Source organism: Canis lupus, chromosome 13 (assembly GCF_048164855.1).
Source record: "Canis lupus baileyi chromosome 13, mCanLup2.hap1, whole genome shotgun sequence".
Lineage (NCBI taxonomy): Eukaryota > Metazoa > Chordata > Mammalia > Carnivora > Canidae > Canis > Canis lupus.
The window spans coordinates 3,281,734-3,300,117 of NC_132850.1; the positions used below are offsets into that span (position 1 = coordinate 3,281,734).

Below are 18,384 nucleotides of genomic sequence, written 5' to 3' on the forward strand. Positions count from 1 at the left end.
CCATTTAAAAGGTTGAGATTATCACATTGAATTTTAAAAAAAGATCCAATTATATATTGCTTGCAAGAAATTATACTTTAAATATAAGGACATAAATAACTTAAAAAGTAAAAGGATGGAAAATGATTAGCCACAATAAAACTAAAATGACTGTATTAATATCAAAGTATATTTCAGAGTAGAGAATACTGCCAGGGATAAAAAAGGTGATTTCATCATGAAAAGGGGACAGACATTTTTACATGATGCAAAAAATGATAGAAATATAAGAAGAAATTAATACATCTAAATTTATTTATAGATAGAGTTCTAATACTCCCCTGTATGATTAAAGAACAAGTAGTAGGAAATCAACAAATGAATAGTAGGCATCAGCAACACTGTCAACCAGCCAGACCTAACGGACAGGTAGAGAGCACCCCCAGCAACAGAATGTACATTCTTTTCAAGTGCACACAATGTTTAACCAAGTTAGACCATATTCTGGACCATAAGGTAAGTTTTGATAAATTTAAAAGGATGTAAGTAATATAAAGTATATTCTCAGGTTACATTGAAGTTAAATAAAAAAATTAATGCAAAAAGTTATCTGGAAAACCTCCGAATATATGGAAACTAAGTAACACATTTCTAAATACTCCTTGGGTATGGAAAAATTAAAAATGGGCATTAGAAAATATTTTCAGGGCAGCCCAGGTGGCTCAGCGGTTTAGCGCTGCCTTCAGCCCAGGGTGTGATCCTGGAGACTCGGGATTGAGTCCCACGTTGGGCTCCCTGCATGGAGCCTGCTTCTCCCTCTGCCTATGTCTCTGCCTCTCTCTCTCTCTGTGTCTCTCATGAATAAATAAATAAAATCTTTAAGAAAAAAAAGAAAGAAAATATTTTCAACTAAATGGAAATGAGCATTTCAAAATTGTGGATTGCTACTAAAGCAGTCCTTATAGTGCCGAACACTGATATGAAAAAGAAGAGTTTCGTTTTCTGACCTCAGCTTTCATTTTAAATAATGAAGGGGAGAAATAAATCAAGTTAACTGCAAAGTAAGCATAGGAAAGGATATAATAAAGATCAGAGCATAAACCAATGATAGAAGAAACAAAAATAATAGAGAAAATCATTGAAGTCAAAAGCTGATTGTTTGCAAAGATCAATAGAAATTATAAACCTCTAACTAGATTAATCAGTAATAAAACACAGATTACTAATGTCAGAACTGGAAGTGGTAACATCACTATTGATTCTATGAATATTAAAAGGATAATAAAGGATTATTATGAACAAATTTATACCTTTAAATTTGACAACTTAGTTGAAATGGATAATTTTCATGAATAACACAAATTACCAAAGTTCACTGAATAGCACTATTTCTGTTACAGAAGTTGAATTCGTAGTTAAGAAATTTCCCACAAAGAAAATTTCAGGCCTAGATGACTTCACGGGTGAATTGTTCCAAACATTTAAGGAAAAGGTAATACATATTCTACACAGACTCTTCCAAAAAGTTTAAGAAAAGGGAACACATCATTCCAGCTCATTCTACGAGGCGGGTATTATGCGGATACCAGAATCAGGTAAAGATACGGAAAGAAAACTACAAAGCAACATCCCATATGAAAATACATGTAAAAATTCTAAAGAAAATTCTAGGAAATTAATTCTAACGATATGTAATAATTTAACCATGACCAGGTGGAGCTTAATTCCAAGAATGCTAGGTTGATTAAACATTCAAAAGTCAATTGGTGGGACGTCTGGGTGGCTCAATGGTTGAGAGTCTGCCTTCAGCCCAGGGCATGATCCTGGAGTCCTGGGATTGAGTCCTACATTGTGCTCCCTACATGGAGCCTGCTTCTCTCTCTGCCTGTGCCTTTGGCTCTCTTTCTCTGTGTCTCTCATGAATAAATTAAATCTTTAAAAGCAAAAAACAGACAAAAAAAACCGAAAGTCAATCAGTGTTTCACCATGTGAACACACTAATGAAGAAAAAGTCTGGTCCTCTCAATAGATGTAAAAAGTCCACTGTCTATTACTAATAAAAACTTTCAACAAATAAGAAATAGAAGAGAATTTCCTAAATACTACACCCTAAAAGGCATCTATGTAAAACTTAAAGATATCATATTTAATGGTAAAAATTTAAATGCTTTTCCCTTAATGTCATGAACAAGACAAGGATGTCTGCTCTTGCCACTTCATTCAATATTGTACTGAGAATGTGACCAGGCAAAAAAATAAAAGAAAGAAAGAAAAAGGAAAGGAAGGGAGGTTGGAAGGGAAGAAAGAAAGAAAGGGATTCTGATCGAAAGATTAGAGCAACTACCAAGGAAAATATGTGGGTGGCAAATAAGTGCGTAAATTGATGGTTAACATTTTTTCATTAGGGAACTACAAAGTAAAATCATGATGAGAGGCACACCTGGGTGGCTCAGTGGTTGAGTGTCTGCCTTTGGCTCAGGTTGTGATCCCAGGGTTGTGAGATAGAGTCCCACATCAGGCTCACTGAAGGGAGCCTGCTTCTCCCTCTACCTGTGTCTCTGCCCCTCTCTATGTGTCTCTGATGAATAAATAAATGAAAATCTTTTAAAAAATTATAATGAGATATCTCTATACATTTATTTAAATGCCTCTGATAAAAAGGACTGACCATACCCAATAGTGGCAAGGATGTGGAGTAAATGGAACTTTCATAAAGTACTGGTGAAAACATACAATTATTTAATTGCTTTAAAATGTAGTTTGCAAAAAACTTCAAACTACTGAGCCAAAAAAAAATCCACAAAATTAGGAATTGAATAATACATCTTTAACTTGAAAAACTGTTTATACCTCAGTACTATAGTTAAAAGTAACTCAATAGAAGACATAATAGAAAAGAAACTCTCATTTACAATAGCAGCATTTGCAATAGGTATATACATACATATATGTAATATAAAGTGTATTCTCCGGTTACATTGAAATTAAATAAAAATTAATATGAAAAAGTTATTTGGAAAACTTCCAAATATATTACGTGTGTGTGTGTGTGTGTGTGTGTGTGTATGAATAAGCTGACAGATATGCAAAGCACCTTACCTAAAGCATGATTCAGTAAAAAAATTGACTTTGACTTTGTCAAAATTAAGTACTTCTGCCCTTCAAAAGACACTGGTAAAAGAGGGAAATATAAGCCATAGTCTTGGAAAATATTGGCAAATCAGACAGTTGACAGCAATGCTCTCCAAAATAATCAATCAATTTGGTGTAATTCCTACCAAAATCCCAGGTAGCTACTTTCTAGAAATTGAGGTTATCCAAAAATTCTTAAAGAAACACAATGGAACCAAAATAGCCAAAACAATGTTGGAAATGGAGAACAAAATCACATTTCCTGATTTCAGAACTTACTATGAAGCTGCAATACTCAAGACATTGTGGTACTAGCATAAAGATAAACTTATAAATCAATGAATTAGACTCAAGAGTCCAGAAATAAACTCATGCATTTATGTTCAATTGATTTTGGATGAGTATGCCAAGACAGTTCAGTGGTATTTTCAACAATTGGTGCAGGGACCACTGGATATGCACATACAAAAGAATGTAGTTGCACCCTACCTCCACATGATATACAAAAATTAACTCGAAGTAGATGATAGCCCTAAATGTAAGAGCTAAAACTGTAGAACCCTCAGAAGAAAACGTAGGAGTAAATCTTCATGACCTTGGATTAGGCAGTGGTTTTTTAGATATGGCACCAAAAACACAACAAAAGATAGTTTATACTTCATAAAAATTAAAAGCTTTTGTGCTTCCAGGGACACTATCAAGAAAGTGAAAAGATGACCCACAGAATGGGAAAATATTTGCAAATCATATCTGTTAAGGATTGTATCTTGAACATATGAAAAACTCTTAAAACTCAGTAGTTAAGACAACCTAATTTTTATTTATTTTTTTTTAAATTTTTATTTATTTATGATAGTCACAGAGAGGGAGAGAGAGTGAGGCAGAGACATAGGCAGATGGAGAAGCAGGCTCCATGCACCGGGAGCCCAACGTGGGACTCGATCCCGGGTCTCCAGGATCACGCCCTGGGCCAAAGGCAGGCACCAAACCGCTGCGCCACCCAGGGATCCCAAGACAACCTAATTTTTAAATGGGCAAAGAATTTGAATAGATATTTCTCCAAATATACACAAGTGACCAATAAGCACATAACAGATGTTTAACATCGTTAATCTGTAGGGAAATACAAATCAAAACTGCAGTGAGATACCACTTCACGTCTACTAGGGTAGTTGAAATTAAAAAGGCAGACAATAGGGATGCCTAGGTGGCTTAGTGGTTGAAAGTCTGCCTTGGCTCAGGATGTGATCCCAGAGTCCCTCCACGGGGAGCCTGCTGCTCCTCTACCTATGTCTCTGCCTCTCTCTGTGTCTCACGAATAAATAAATAAAATATTTTTAAAAAATAAAAAGGCTATGAAGAAATTGGAACCTTCATATTACTGGTTAGATTGTAAAATGCAATAGCCTCTTTAGAAAAGTTTAGAAGTTCCTCAAAATTTTAAACATAGAATTAGCACATGACCCAGGATTCTCACTGTTAGTTATACACAAGTGAAGGGGAAACATATGACCACATGAAGCACACACAAATGGCATCATTATACATATATTGTATGTTATATAATATTGTACATGTTACGTACATTATACATAATAGCCAAAAAGAGGAAACAAATATCTATCAACTGATAAATGGTTAAGCAAAATGTAGTATGTCCATACAATGGAATATTAGTCATCAATAAAAATGAAGTACTGATAAATGCTACAACATAGATTAACCCTGAAAACATTATTCTAAGTAAAGAAAGGAACCACTCACATACAATATTAAATCTTCAGAATAGGCAAATCCATAGAAACAGACGATTAATGGTTTCTAGGGACTGGGGTAAGGGCAGAATGGGGAGAGTATGGTAATAGGTATAGGAATTCTTTGGAGGGATGATGAAAATGTTCTAAATTTAGATGAAGTGATGTTTGCACAACTCTGAATATACTAACAACCACCAAGTTATACACTGTAAAAAGGTTAATTTTCTGGTATGTGAGTTAAACAAATACATACCATATGATCCACCCGTTTCACTTTTAGATAGTTACCCAAGAGAAAAGAAAATATATTTCCATAAAGAGATTTACACATGGGTGTTCATAGAAGATTTGTAATAATCAAAAACTGGAAACACACCAAATGCTTATCAACATGATGTACTACTCAGCAATAAAAAGAAGTAAATTATTGATGCCTTCAACAATATGAATGAAATCAGAATAGTTTGTGGAGTGATAGTATTTACAAAAATCCTATAGCCAACATTACACTTGATGGTGAGAAACTAGAAGCTTTCCCACTAAGATCAGGAGCAAGACAAGGACGTCTCCTCTCACCTCTCCTTTTCAGTATCATAGTGGTAGTTTTAGATACTGCAAAAACACAAGAAAAGGAAATAAAAAATATACAGCTTGGCAAGGAAAAATTAAAACTCTTTTGCAGATGACATAATTAAACCCTCCTAGAACTAATAAGCAGTTCTAGCAAGTTTGCAAGATACAAGGTTAATATATAAGTCAGTCATTTTGCTTTATACTGTAATGAACAAGTGGAATTTGCAATTAAAAACACAATTCCATTTAGCACCTCCAAAAATGAAATATTTAGGTATATATCTAACAGGATATATGCAAGATTTATATGAGGAAAACTATAAAATTCTGGTGTTGAAATCAAAGAGCTAAAAACAGATAGTCCATGTTCAAGAATAGGAAGACTTGGGGTTCTGGGGTAGCTCAGTCAGTTAAGCGGCCAACTCTTGATTTTGGCTCAAGTCATAATCTCAGGGTGTAGTGATTGAGCCTCACATCAGGCTTCGTGTGGCATCTGCTTGAGATTCTCTCTCCCTCTGCACTTCCTCCCACTTGCTTGCTCGCTCTCTCTATTTCTCATAAATAAAGTAAATAAAACCTTAAAAAAAAAAAAGACTCCATATTGTCAAGATGTCAGTTCTTCCCAATGTGACCTATAGATTCGATGCAAGCCTAATCAAAATTACAGCAAGTTATTTTGTGGAAAATTGATTCTAAAGTTTATGTGGAGAGAGAAAATATCTGGAATAACCAACATAATATTGAAGGAAAACAGGTTGGAATACTGACATTATCCAACTTAAAGGCTCGTTGTAAATAAACAGGAGTCAAGACAGTGCGGTATTTGCAAAAGAAGAGCCAGATGTATCAGTGGAACAGAATAGAGAGTCAAGAAATAGTTCCATATAAGTAAAGACAACTGATCTTTGATAAAGAAGCAAAACCGATACATTGGAGCTATGATAGTTTTTTCAATGAATAGTGCTTAAACAACTGGACAGCCACATGCAAAAAAAAAAAAAGGAATCTAGATAGAAGCCTTACACCCTTCACAAAAATTAACTCAAAGCAGGCCAGAGACTAAATGTCTAACTCAAAACTATAAAACTCCTAGAAGATAACATAGGAGAAGAACAAGATGACTCTGGGTGAGGTAATGACTTTTTAGAAAGGCACTATCCATGAAAGAAATAATTGATAAGCTGGATTTCATTAGAATTAAAACCTTCTGCTCTAAGAATGACAGTGTCAGGAGAATAAGAAGTTGAGCCATAGACTCGTAGAAAATATTTGCAAAAGGCATATCTCATAAAGGAATGTTATCCAGAATATACAAAGAATGCTTAAAGTCTCAAAAAAAGAAAACAACTTGATTAAAAAATGGGCCAAAGATCTTAATAGATACCTCACCAAAGAAGACAGGCAGATGACAAAAGAGCATGTGAAAGATGTTCCACATCATGTATCCTCAGAGAAACAAACACAAATTAACAGTAGTGAGATACCACTACACACCTATTAGAATGGCCCAAATCCAGAACACTAACATCACTGAAAGCTGGTGAGGATGTGGGGCAAAAGGAACTCTTATTCATTGTTGGTGGGAGTGCAAAATTACACAACCGTTTTTGTAAGATAGTTTAGTGATTCCTTACAAAACTGAACATACTCTTACTAAATACAATCTAGCAATCACATTCCTTGGTATTTACCCAAAGGATTTTAAAATTTTTATCTGCACAAAAACCTGTGCATAGATGTTTATTGCACTTTTATTCATAACTGCCAAAACTTGGAAGCTATGAAGATGCCCTTCAGTAGGTGAATGAAGAAACTGGTATAGCCAAACAATGGGATGTACTTCAGCCCTAAAAAGAAATAAGCTATTGATCCATGAACAGACATGGAGAAAACTTAACTGCCTATTACTAAGGGAAAGAAGCCAGTCTGAAAAAGTTGCATGCTGTACAATTCCACCTATGTGACGTTCTGGAAAAGACAAAACTATTGAGACCCTAAAAAGATCAGTGTTTGCCAGTGGTTGAGTGGGTGAGGGATAAATAGGCAGAGCACAGAGGATTTTTTTAGGCATTTAAACTATTTTGTATGATCCTATAATCACAAATAAATGTCATTATACATTTGACCAAACCTACAGAATGTACAACACCAAGAGAGAACCCTAACATAAACTAGGGACTTTGGGTAATTATCATTGTAACAAATGTACTGCTGTGGCGGGGGATGATAACAGGGGAGACTATGCATGTGTAGGGCCAGGGTGTGTATGGGAGATCTCTTCACCTTTCTGTCAGTTTTCTTCTGAACCTAAAACTCCTCTAAAAAATAAAGTCTTTTAAAACACAAAATGAATTGTTGATATATTCAGCAATATGGATATCAGAATAATTATGTTGAGTGAAAGAAGCTAGACACACACAGAAAGAATATATTCTCTATGATTCCTCTTAAGACTATAAAATGCAAACCAGTCAATCTACAGTGATAGAAAGTGACAGGAGTCTGGGTAGGGCTAGACAGGGATTATAAAGGGACATGAGAAACCTTGGGAGTGTGTCCATTTTCATTATCTTGATTGTGGTAATGGCTTCAAGGGTGTATGTGATGTATATGCTGTCATGGGTGTATACATATGTCCAGATTTAACAAAGTGTATAGTTTATGGTATGTCAATTATAATTAAAATTGTTTTAAAATATGAATTGATTTATAAGTTAGTGTCAAAAGAAGAAAAATATTAACCCCCAATAATCTGTGTGGTGAGTATACAAACCAACACACTGAAATGCTCCATTAAGAGACACTAAGGATATGAGATTTTAATAGGATGATTTCTGAGAAGAAAATTTTATGACTACCTGGAGAGTTAAGATGCTGGAGAAGATAGGATGAGAAAGCATTTAAATCAGGACCATTTGAGACACTGCTGTGCTTTTCTTACTAGTGAGAGTCAGTATTTGATGCTTCTTTGGAAAGTAATTTTTTTCCCCTTCATCTTACCTTCTAGTCTCTCTTTTACATGAAACCCTTCCTAAGGATTAGGGAATAGTTCAAGGCAGTTGACTCAGGCCAGCTCTAACCAATTTCAGTCCAAAACATAAATTGTCAGGTTCCATCTCGTAACATCCTTACTGAAAATGCCATTTACTCTTAGTCTTCCTAATCCCCATGGCTTGTTTTTCTCAGTCCTACACACCTCCAAGCAACGAGTTCAAGATCAGCATGAAATTGGAAGCACAGGACCCCAGGAACACCACATCCACATGTATTGCCACAGTAGTTGGACTGACAGGTGCCCGCCTCCGCCTTCGCCTTGATGGTAGCGACAACAAGAATGACTTCTGGCGGCTGGTTGACTCAGCTGAAATCCAGCCTATTGGGAACTGTGAGAAGAATGGGGGTATGCTGCAGCCCCCTCTGGGTGAGTAACTAGACCCAAGCTCTCCTTAGCCAATTAGTTATCTTCCAAAATTGTACATCCTATTATGGGAAAGCCTAGGATCCCCCGCCTATTCCTTCTTTCTCATATGGCCAAAAGAAAAGGCCCACCCAAAATGAAATGAGTTGTAAAATCTGGACATATTCTTCTCTACATTAGCTTATGATATCCAAACTTCGCTTAAGCTCTCCTTTTTCCAACTAGAAACCACACCTTCCATCCTTCTTTGTCAGTTCCTATTTACCCTCAGAGACAGAATGGAAGGAGGTCTTACCATTTAACCTGCCTCAGAAAACCACAGAGCTTTTGCCAAATCCTACAGTGATTACAAGAGGTGAGAGAAAATTTCCCAGTAAAATGATGACTGTTATTGGGGTTCCTTCTTTCCTTTCCCCTAAATTCTCACTTGGTCCTTGTCATATTCTCACTTTGAATTAATTTTGTATTATTTTACTTAAACTAATAACCCCACTAGATTTTACCTTTTTTTCTCCTCAGTATATCGAAGTGATTTAGACCATCTTATCAATTACTATCAATCACTGTTGGAGTGAGTCTCAACAGAGAAGAGAGAGAGAGAGAGAGATGGGTGATGAGCTATGGGCTATGTTCCCCTCAGAAGGTTGTAGTAAATTGAGCATTAGGAGACAGCTGTCATTTGCAGGAGACCACAGGTAGTTACTGAATATTATCCCCCATTAAAAAAAATGTATTTGTAATATAAAAATTCCAAACATAAAAGTAGAGTAGCGCAGTGAATGCCCATGTATTCTTTATCCTTGATAATTATCAGTACATAATCAATCTTATTTTATTTGTACCTGCACATACTCCCTGCCCCCTCCTGCCCAATTGCCCAAACATCATATCATTCTGTCATTAAATATTTAGTAACTCTGTCTCATAGATAATATTTTTAAAATGTAATCATAATGACATTATCATATGTAAATAAACTAATGATAATTTCTTAATAACCACAAATATTTACTCAGTGTTTAAATTTTCCCTGTTGTCTGTCTGTCTGTCTCTCCTTCTTTCTCTCTCTCTCTTAAGTTTCTTTGAATCAGGATCCAAATAAGATCCACATATTGTAGTTGGTTGATATGTCCTTTAAGTCTCTTTTAATCCATGAGTTCTCCTTCTCTCTTATTTTTTTCTCACAATTTACATGTTAAAGAACCTAAATAATTTGTCTTTCATATCCCTCACAATTAGATTTTGCTGATTATATCTCTGTGGTATCATTTGACATGTTTCTCTGTTCTCTCTTTCCTAGAAATTGGCAGCTAGATCTAGAGGATGGATCAGGTTCAGGTTTAATTTTTTCATAAGAATATTTCATAGGTGGTGGTGGTGTTTATTTCTAATAAGAAACATATATGGTCTTGTTATCTTTCATTTTATAATGTAGCAGCCATTACTACTTGTGGTCTAGATCAAGGGTTGACACATTTTCTTAGAGGATTAGACAGCAAAACTTTCAGGCCTATTGGCCATACATTTCTCTGTTGGCAACTAGTCAGCTTTGTCATTGTAGCTATAGACAATACATAAACAAATGAGCAAGGCTGTATTCCAACAAAATCTTGTATTTACAAAAACAGATTACCAGCCTTCTGGCTATAATTTGCTGACCCCTGATTTAGATCAATCAATTCATTATGGTTGCAAAATGGGGAATTTTAGTCTTATAATCCCATCCACATAAATTAAATGGAATATGTCTATTAAACTTACATCATTTATTTGGATATTATGAGGATATCATTCATGGAAGAAAGCTTAAATGCTTGATTCTTTTCTTTATTTACCAATTTTCAAAATAATGAATTGGCTTAATACCATCCTTCAAAAATATTTAGGACAGTTTTTTTGTTACTGTTTAGTATCATAAATCCAAGAATTAATACATATTTGATGTTTTATTACATTACACTAATTATTCTTATTGATTCTTGATTTGTCCCATCATTGGCTGTATAGGAGCCTCATCAAATGGTCTCCTGACTCTTTATTGCTTGATAGCTCTCTTGGATTTTTAAAATTTCAAAATGTTCCAGGCTCATCTTCTATATTATCTACCCCCAATATGGAGTCAGTTATCTTTTAAGTGCCTGGGTTCCTTTTAGTGGGAAATGATATTTAGAGACTATAATCTGAACGCTAGAGTGCTCACCTCTACTGGGTTAATTCGTTCTTTCTACATCTTTTTGTCATAGATAGGAACTGCCTTATTAGTAGTAGTAAAGATAAAATCATTAGTTCATAATTGATACTTCCTGCCAAAATTCAGGACAAATGGTGTTTTTATTTACTTTGTCTTTACTGTCTTAAGTCTGTCTCTCCTCTATATCACAACAAAACCCTAGTTTTCCATGTCATTAACAAAATAACCCATTTGTTTTATCCTACAGTACACATACAAGAGTCTCAGAATAATAATACAAACATTTACCACTGTAATCATTACTGACAGTATTTGAGTTACTTGCATTTCTTTTTTCTTACCCTCAGGTGAAGTATAGTCAATAATACATTATAAGGTTGTTTGGATTGGTTTCTCTCTGGGTGGCAGTGCCACCAACTTGATATAAACTTAGGTTCGTTTATTGCATGTTTTAAGATTTATTTATTTATTTTAGAGAGAGAGAGCATGTGAGTGGGGGAAGGGACAGAGGGAGAGAAACCTCAAGCAGACTCCCTGCTGAGCATAGAGCCCAATGTGAAGCTCAATCCCACGACCCTAAGATCACAATCTGAGCCAAAATCAGGAGTAAAACTCAACTAACTGAGCCACCCAAGAGCCCCTGTATTTTTTATTTATTCATTTATTTTAAATATTTTATTTATTTATTCATGAGAGACAGAGGGGCAGAGACACAGGCAGAGAGAGAAGCAGGCTCCGTGCAGGGAGCCCAACGCAGGACTCGATCCCGGGACTCCAGGATCACGCCCTGGGCCGAAGGTGGGCACTAAATCGCTGAGCCACCCAGGGATCCCTGCTTGTATTTTTAAAAAATTATTAGAGATTGCTTTTAAGAAATGTTCCTTTATAAATATATATGTGGAATACATCATTTTTTATACACATCATTCTTAAAGTCAAATCCATAAAACAAAGTATGTTCAGAGAAATCCCCTTCACCTTATTCCTTTCTCCTACCATAGGCAGCCACTTTCTTTTAATTTTATAGTTTGTACTCCATTTATTAAAATACAAATATATTTGTGTGTGTGTCTGTGTGTGTACATATATACATATATATTTCCCACTTAAATACAAATGACAGCATACTATACATACTGTCTTAACCTTGTTTTCTTCTATTTAATGAAATATCTTAAAGATGACTTCTTAGTACTATGGAAATATTTCTCATTCCTGCATAGCACTGTATAATGCTCAATCTGCTCTATGAATTGCTATTTAGAAACATCTTGATAGGCTATTAAAAATACAGTTAACCCTTGAACAACATAGGTTTGAATTGCACAGTTCCATTTTATACATAGATTTATTTCGATAAGTATATCTTTACATTATCATTAAGTTTTTTTATCATTAAGGTTTTAACTACTAAAGCTTAGTCGTTACGTTTTAGGGGAGTCAGATGTTATACATGATTTTTTAGTGCATGGGTTTCAGGGAGGGTCAGTATCCCTAACCCCCACATCATTCAAGGATCAACTAATAAGCTCCCGAGGATAATGGTGATGATTTAAATCACAATCTTTTGATAAATTCTCTAGAAATAAACAGATCAAAAAGGAAACCAAACCAACCCACCCATAATTCATGTTTAAATATTACTGGGAGTCAAAAATACCACAGATTTCAATTACATGTTGTCTACTTGTTCAGATATAAAGGTCTGAAACCATTAGAGCTAGTTCCTAACTCATACCAGAATAATAGTTTTATGTTTAGGGCAATGGGGGCCTAACACAATCAAAATCACCTCCAGGAAAAGATAGTCCAATTTAGAGTGGGAAATACTGAGAACAGAGCTAAGACCTACTTGATTAGAGCATTGGCTACTGAGGAATCCAAAGGAAGAGAGTAAATTGAAAGTGTGAGAGACTAGGGAGAGCACTCTTGAGAAGATAACTGTCTTTGGGGAAGGGTAGATCTATGTTAAAGGAGAAAAAGGAAGCAGGGGTTGTAATTCAGAATTATACAGAAACAGAAGAGAATCATAAAGTCAAAAGGCACACCAGTCTTCCTGTCCTATCCCAACAGGCTCATCTACTAAAGAAACTGCATTTCATTATGTCAACAGAAAATTCATAACCCGAGATCCCTGCCAAAATAGAACCTCCTGTTTTTGCTGGTCCAGGAAAATATAAGACATTACAAATTATTAAGAAATAGCAGTCAACATCTGTTAAAAGGTTCTATATGATGAAAAACCAAAGATGAGGATAAAACCATTTTTACTACTGAAAATTCTGCCAAAATCAATGACTAACCAGAACAAAACTCTTGCACAACAACCCAATTTGAATTAAATAAGTATTGACAGGTATGAAAAAAAGCACCATGAATCATAAATTCTAAAAGTCAGACTAGAAATGTACAATATACAGGAAGATGTGAAAATAGAATTGTCCAAGCTCAAGAAAAAAATTAAAGACAAAATAATCTCAATTGCAGACTCAATTCTAGGATGCCCAATGGACAGTAGGTATAACTGAAAATATAGTAAGGGACATTGAGAAGAGAAATAAAAACAACCAAGAGAATAAATATAAATATTAGGAAAGGTTTAAAAGTATCAGAAAGGAGCTGTTAGATATAGAACATAGTCAACAAAGATTCAGTGCATATATGTGAATGTATATATGCATGTATAATTAGAGCCTCTGAAGAAGACGAACTAAACAATGAAACAACTAATACTTACAAGAAAATTTTTCCAAAGCTACTGCAACTAAGGACCGATTTTTTTTTTTTTAAAGAAGCACCTGGATTTTTAATTTTGTTGAATTGCAATTTAAAGTTAAAAAGCCTATGTGACTGGTGGCTACTCTACTGGACAGTGCCGTTCTAGGTAATAGAGAAGTAGGAAAACATCCAGATTCTTTTTATGAGGCAGGTAGAATTTTGATACCCAAGCCTAATTTAAATTACACACACACACACACACACACACGTATATGTACAATTCCTTGTATGAATATCTTTATAAAAGTCTTAAATATTAGGAATTAGAATTCATCATATTTAAAAAACAATAATTTATCAAATCAAAATAGTGGTTTTTTTCTGGGAATGAAAGAAGGTTTAACTTTAGAGAAATCATTAGTGAAATTCACCACATTAAGATAGCTAAGCAAGAAAGTCATCTGACCTTTAACAGAAATTAGCATACTACCTAGGATTCATATTTCCTGTTTTCACAACTTCTTACAAAGCAGCAGTGCCCAAGATATGTGGGACTGTTATAAAGATAGACTTACAGATCAGTGGATTAAGTTTGAGTGTCCAGAATTAAACTCATACATTTATGTTCAGTTGATTTTCAACAACGGTACCACGACAGTTCAGTGGATTTTCAGTAACTGGTGCAGAGCCAACTGGAGATATACATAACAAAAAAATGAAGCTGGACCATATATATAAAATTAATTCCAAGTGGATGATAGTCCTAAATGTAGGAGCTCAAACTATAAAACTCGTAGGAGAAAATACAGGGGAAAAGCTTCATGATATAGGAATTGGCAGTAATTCCTTGGAAATGACACCAAAAGCACAGGCAACAAAAAGAAAAAAAATAGTTAAATTGGACTACATAAAATTAAAATCTTTTTCATCAGTGGACAATATCAACAAAGTGAAAAAGGAACTCACAGAGTAAGAGAAAATATTTGCAAATCATGTATCAGATAAGAGGTTAATATCCAGAATATTAAAAAACAAAACCAAAAAGACCATCCTTCAACTCAACAACAAAAGCAAACAACCTGATATAAAAATGAGCAAAGGACTTGAATAGACATTTCTCTAAAGATATACAAATGATCAATAAGCACATGAAGAGATCTCAGCATCACTAATCATTAGGAAAATACAAATCAAAACTACACTGATACTCTTTCATACCCATTGAGATGGCTATTATCAAATAAATAGAAAATAAGAAGTATTGGTGAAGATATAGAGAAATTGGAATCTTTGTGCACTATTGATGGGAATATAAAATAGTGCAGCCACTATGGAAAGCAATATGGCATTTCTTCAAAAAATGAAATACAGAATTACCATGTAATTCAGTGTTTCCACTTCTAGGTATATAGACAATTAAAAGTAGGGACTCAAGCAGATATTTGTACACCTATATTTAGAAGCATTATTCACAATAGCCAAAATATCAAAGCAACTCAAGTGTCTATCAGTGGAAGAATGGTTAAACAAAATGTGTCATATGCATACAATGGAATATTATTGAAGCTTAAAAAGGAAAGAGATTCTGACCCATGCTACAATGTAGATGAGTTTTGAAGACATTATGCTAAGTGAAATAAGCCAGTCACAAAAGGACAAACATTGTATGATCCCACTTATACAAGATACCTAATTAAGGCAAATTCATAGAGAAAATAGAATGCTGGTTGCCAGGAGCTGGTAGTGTAGGAGGAATGGCAAATTATTCTGTAATGGGTACGGAGTTCACTTGGGGAAGATGAAAAATTTCTGGAGATGGATGGTGGTGATAGTTGTACAACAATGTGAATGTCCTTGATGCCACTCTTGAGAAAGGGAAATATATATACACACATGTACATCTTATACATGAAATTATATATTTTGCATACATACTTTTATAAGAAGAAACATAGGAATGTTAAGTCAGAAAATAAAGAAAAGATCACCTATTGGGAGTGTCTGGGAATAGGGTCGAAAGTAGAGCAATGAGAGTGAGACTTTTCTAAGAATACTCTTTTATAGTCTCTTGACTTTTGTGTTATATAAATATTTTACTCAAAAAACAAAATTAAACCAGAAACAAGAAAAATCATAACCTAAAATTGATTACAAACAGAAACAAACTGAACTGTGTATCAAATGGATATCATAACAACATTGAAGAAAAAATTAATTCCAGTACCTTGAAAAGAAAACCTTCACAGTATACCCTTGAGGGGACATATTTCAAAGAAAAAATGGAAACTTCAGATAAATTCTGATGTTTTCTTAATGTTAGTGGGTTATCCTTAATAATCTGAAGTGATTTTGCATGCATTGAAGATAGAGCAAATGAGTAAATAAGATACAAATGAGAGATGTGGAAGGTGAAGAACCCTGTAGTATAGAATTTGAAATTGGAGGTATCTATATGAACTCCTAAACTTAAAAAATGTATATAATTTTATATATAGTTGTATTATAATTTTATAACTTATGTTCATTGAAAAGGTCTAAAAGTAATGACACCTTAGTAGCAATGTGGTTTCTAAATCCCATTCTTCACTAGATGGAATCATGGCTCCTTGGAGGAATGACTTATTCCAAGGCTGAGCAGAAGAGAAAATGTAAGATGAATTTGGAACATTCTATTATGCCAGAAAGAAAAGAAGTCTCAAAGAATAATGAGGACATAGCAGAAAGACACAGGAGCCAGCTTGAAGGAGCTCTGACCAGCCAAAATTGGAACAATATGAATATCAGAAAGAATAATGAAAACAAAAGAACAGTGGTATTGACATCCATGGGTCCCTAGTGTAGACACAAAAAATTTTAGAGTTTCAGGAAAAGGTCTAATTACAGAATGCCAGCTAATAAATATAGAAAGAATGATAGAAAATTACCATTTTGCAACCACCATTTTAATTGATTCAGGTGAGGATAATCAATGAATGCTAAAAGCATTGAGTAAGAAAAGCTTACCAGAGAATAGGATATTCACATAGTCTCAATGTTTTTCTACCACTGATTACCTATTAATTACGAAGAGAAGTTATAATGAAGAAATCTGTCAGTCACTCCTTAACAAGTGATCAAATTTAGTATCATCAATAATTAGACAAACTGACATTATGTGCTTCTTAAAGAAATGAAGTGGGAAGTATTCAATATCACGTGTGTTTTTGTCAGAACTGTTTAGTATGAATGTAAACATAAGGAAACAATCAGAAAAAAATCTGAGTTGTGGGATACTCTGCTAAACAGCTAGCCCACGGTCTTCAAAAATATCAGTTTCATGAAAAACAAAAGCCAACAGGACTGCTGTAGATTAAAGGAGACTAAAGGAACATGACAGCCAAATGCAAAATGTAATTTTTGATCAATTCTTGTATTTAAAAAAATTAAACAGCCATAAAGGACATTTTGGAGAGAATTGAGGATATTTTTAATGAAATTTCTTGGGTATGACAATATTACAGTTTTAAAGGAGAATGTCCTTGTTCTGAGGACAAATGTACTGGTGTATTTAGAGGTGAAGTGTCACTATGTCTCTGACTTTCTCATAGTTCAGAGGACAAAGTATGTAGATAGATGGAAAACAAATATGGTGAAATGTTATTAGTTGTTGAATCTAGGTGAAGAGTACATAGTTCATGTACTGTTTTTGCTACTTTTCTCTAGGTTTAATATTTTTCAAAATAAAAAGTTTAAATAAATTATGTATGTAATTATACATATATATGTGTGTGTGTTCATGTTCCCCAGGCCTCCTCTGGACCTCTCCCCAGAGTTGCTGAATCAGAATCTCTAGGTAATGGGGCTTGGGATTCTGCATGGTAAAATGACTCTCCCCAGACTCTTAACAAAATTGGTCTATATTTGGGAAACATTGCTCTAGAAGAGCTTTCTTCTCTTGTAAAATCTTGTATGATTTATGTGTATGTATGTGTGTTCTGTTCACAAAAGGAAGATTCATACTCCCTTACGGAGTCCTCCAGGGGAAAAGGTGGAAAGGTAGAATGACCCTCAGGTGACATTATTAGCTCAATGCTGCCAACCTTTTCCTCACACTCCTTTGTTTTATTGACCTATTCTGCTACTCAAGACTGTGATTATTTCTTCTAAACAAGACTGTTTGGATCACTGGTTCTCAAACTTGGCTGCCAGTTAGAATCACCCAGAGAGCTCGTAAAACTTTCAGTGCCTAGGCATTACCTCAGATCAGTTAAATCAGAATTTCTGATTCTGGGTGGAACCAGTGTATTCTTTAATGCTCCCCCAGGGGATTCCAGTGTCCACATTTGAGAGTCCCTGGTCTATAACAGAGGCTAGCTTCTGGTGAGGCTTCCCTCCCCCGCCCCCAGTGAAATGTGTCAGAATCCCAGTACCAAGGGCCTAGTCAGTAAGCTGTCACATGCTCTGGGGTATATGTGGTACCTTGACTTGAAAGGAACTCTTTGTATATTTCTGTCCCTGACCAGTCTTTTCATTTGCTAAGTAACCTCCAGGGCCTGTCAATAGAAAAGGGGTTTTAAAAAGATACACATCTTTTTTTGTGATCACAGAATTTGAACTCTTTACAAAACCTGTGGGGG

General features: G+C 34.8%; 1 protein-coding gene across 17 annotated transcripts in view; it reads left to right on the forward strand.

Annotated features, from left to right (window-relative positions):
- The window catches only part of SCMH1 (Scm polycomb group protein homolog 1), a 177,539-nt gene that overhangs the window by 68,786 nt on the left and 90,369 nt on the right, over positions 1-18,384 (forward strand). For 16 of the 17 annotated variants that reach the window (XM_072771672.1, XM_072771673.1, XM_072771679.1 and 13 more), the window contains one exon: positions 8,628-8,862. In XM_072771672.1, the coding sequence (XP_072627773.1) occupies positions 8,628-8,862 (235 nt within the window). Of the gene's footprint in view, positions 1-8,627; positions 8,863-17,554; positions 17,601-18,384 lie in introns of all 17 variants that reach the window. The other variant, XM_072771686.1, reaches the window with a different exon arrangement.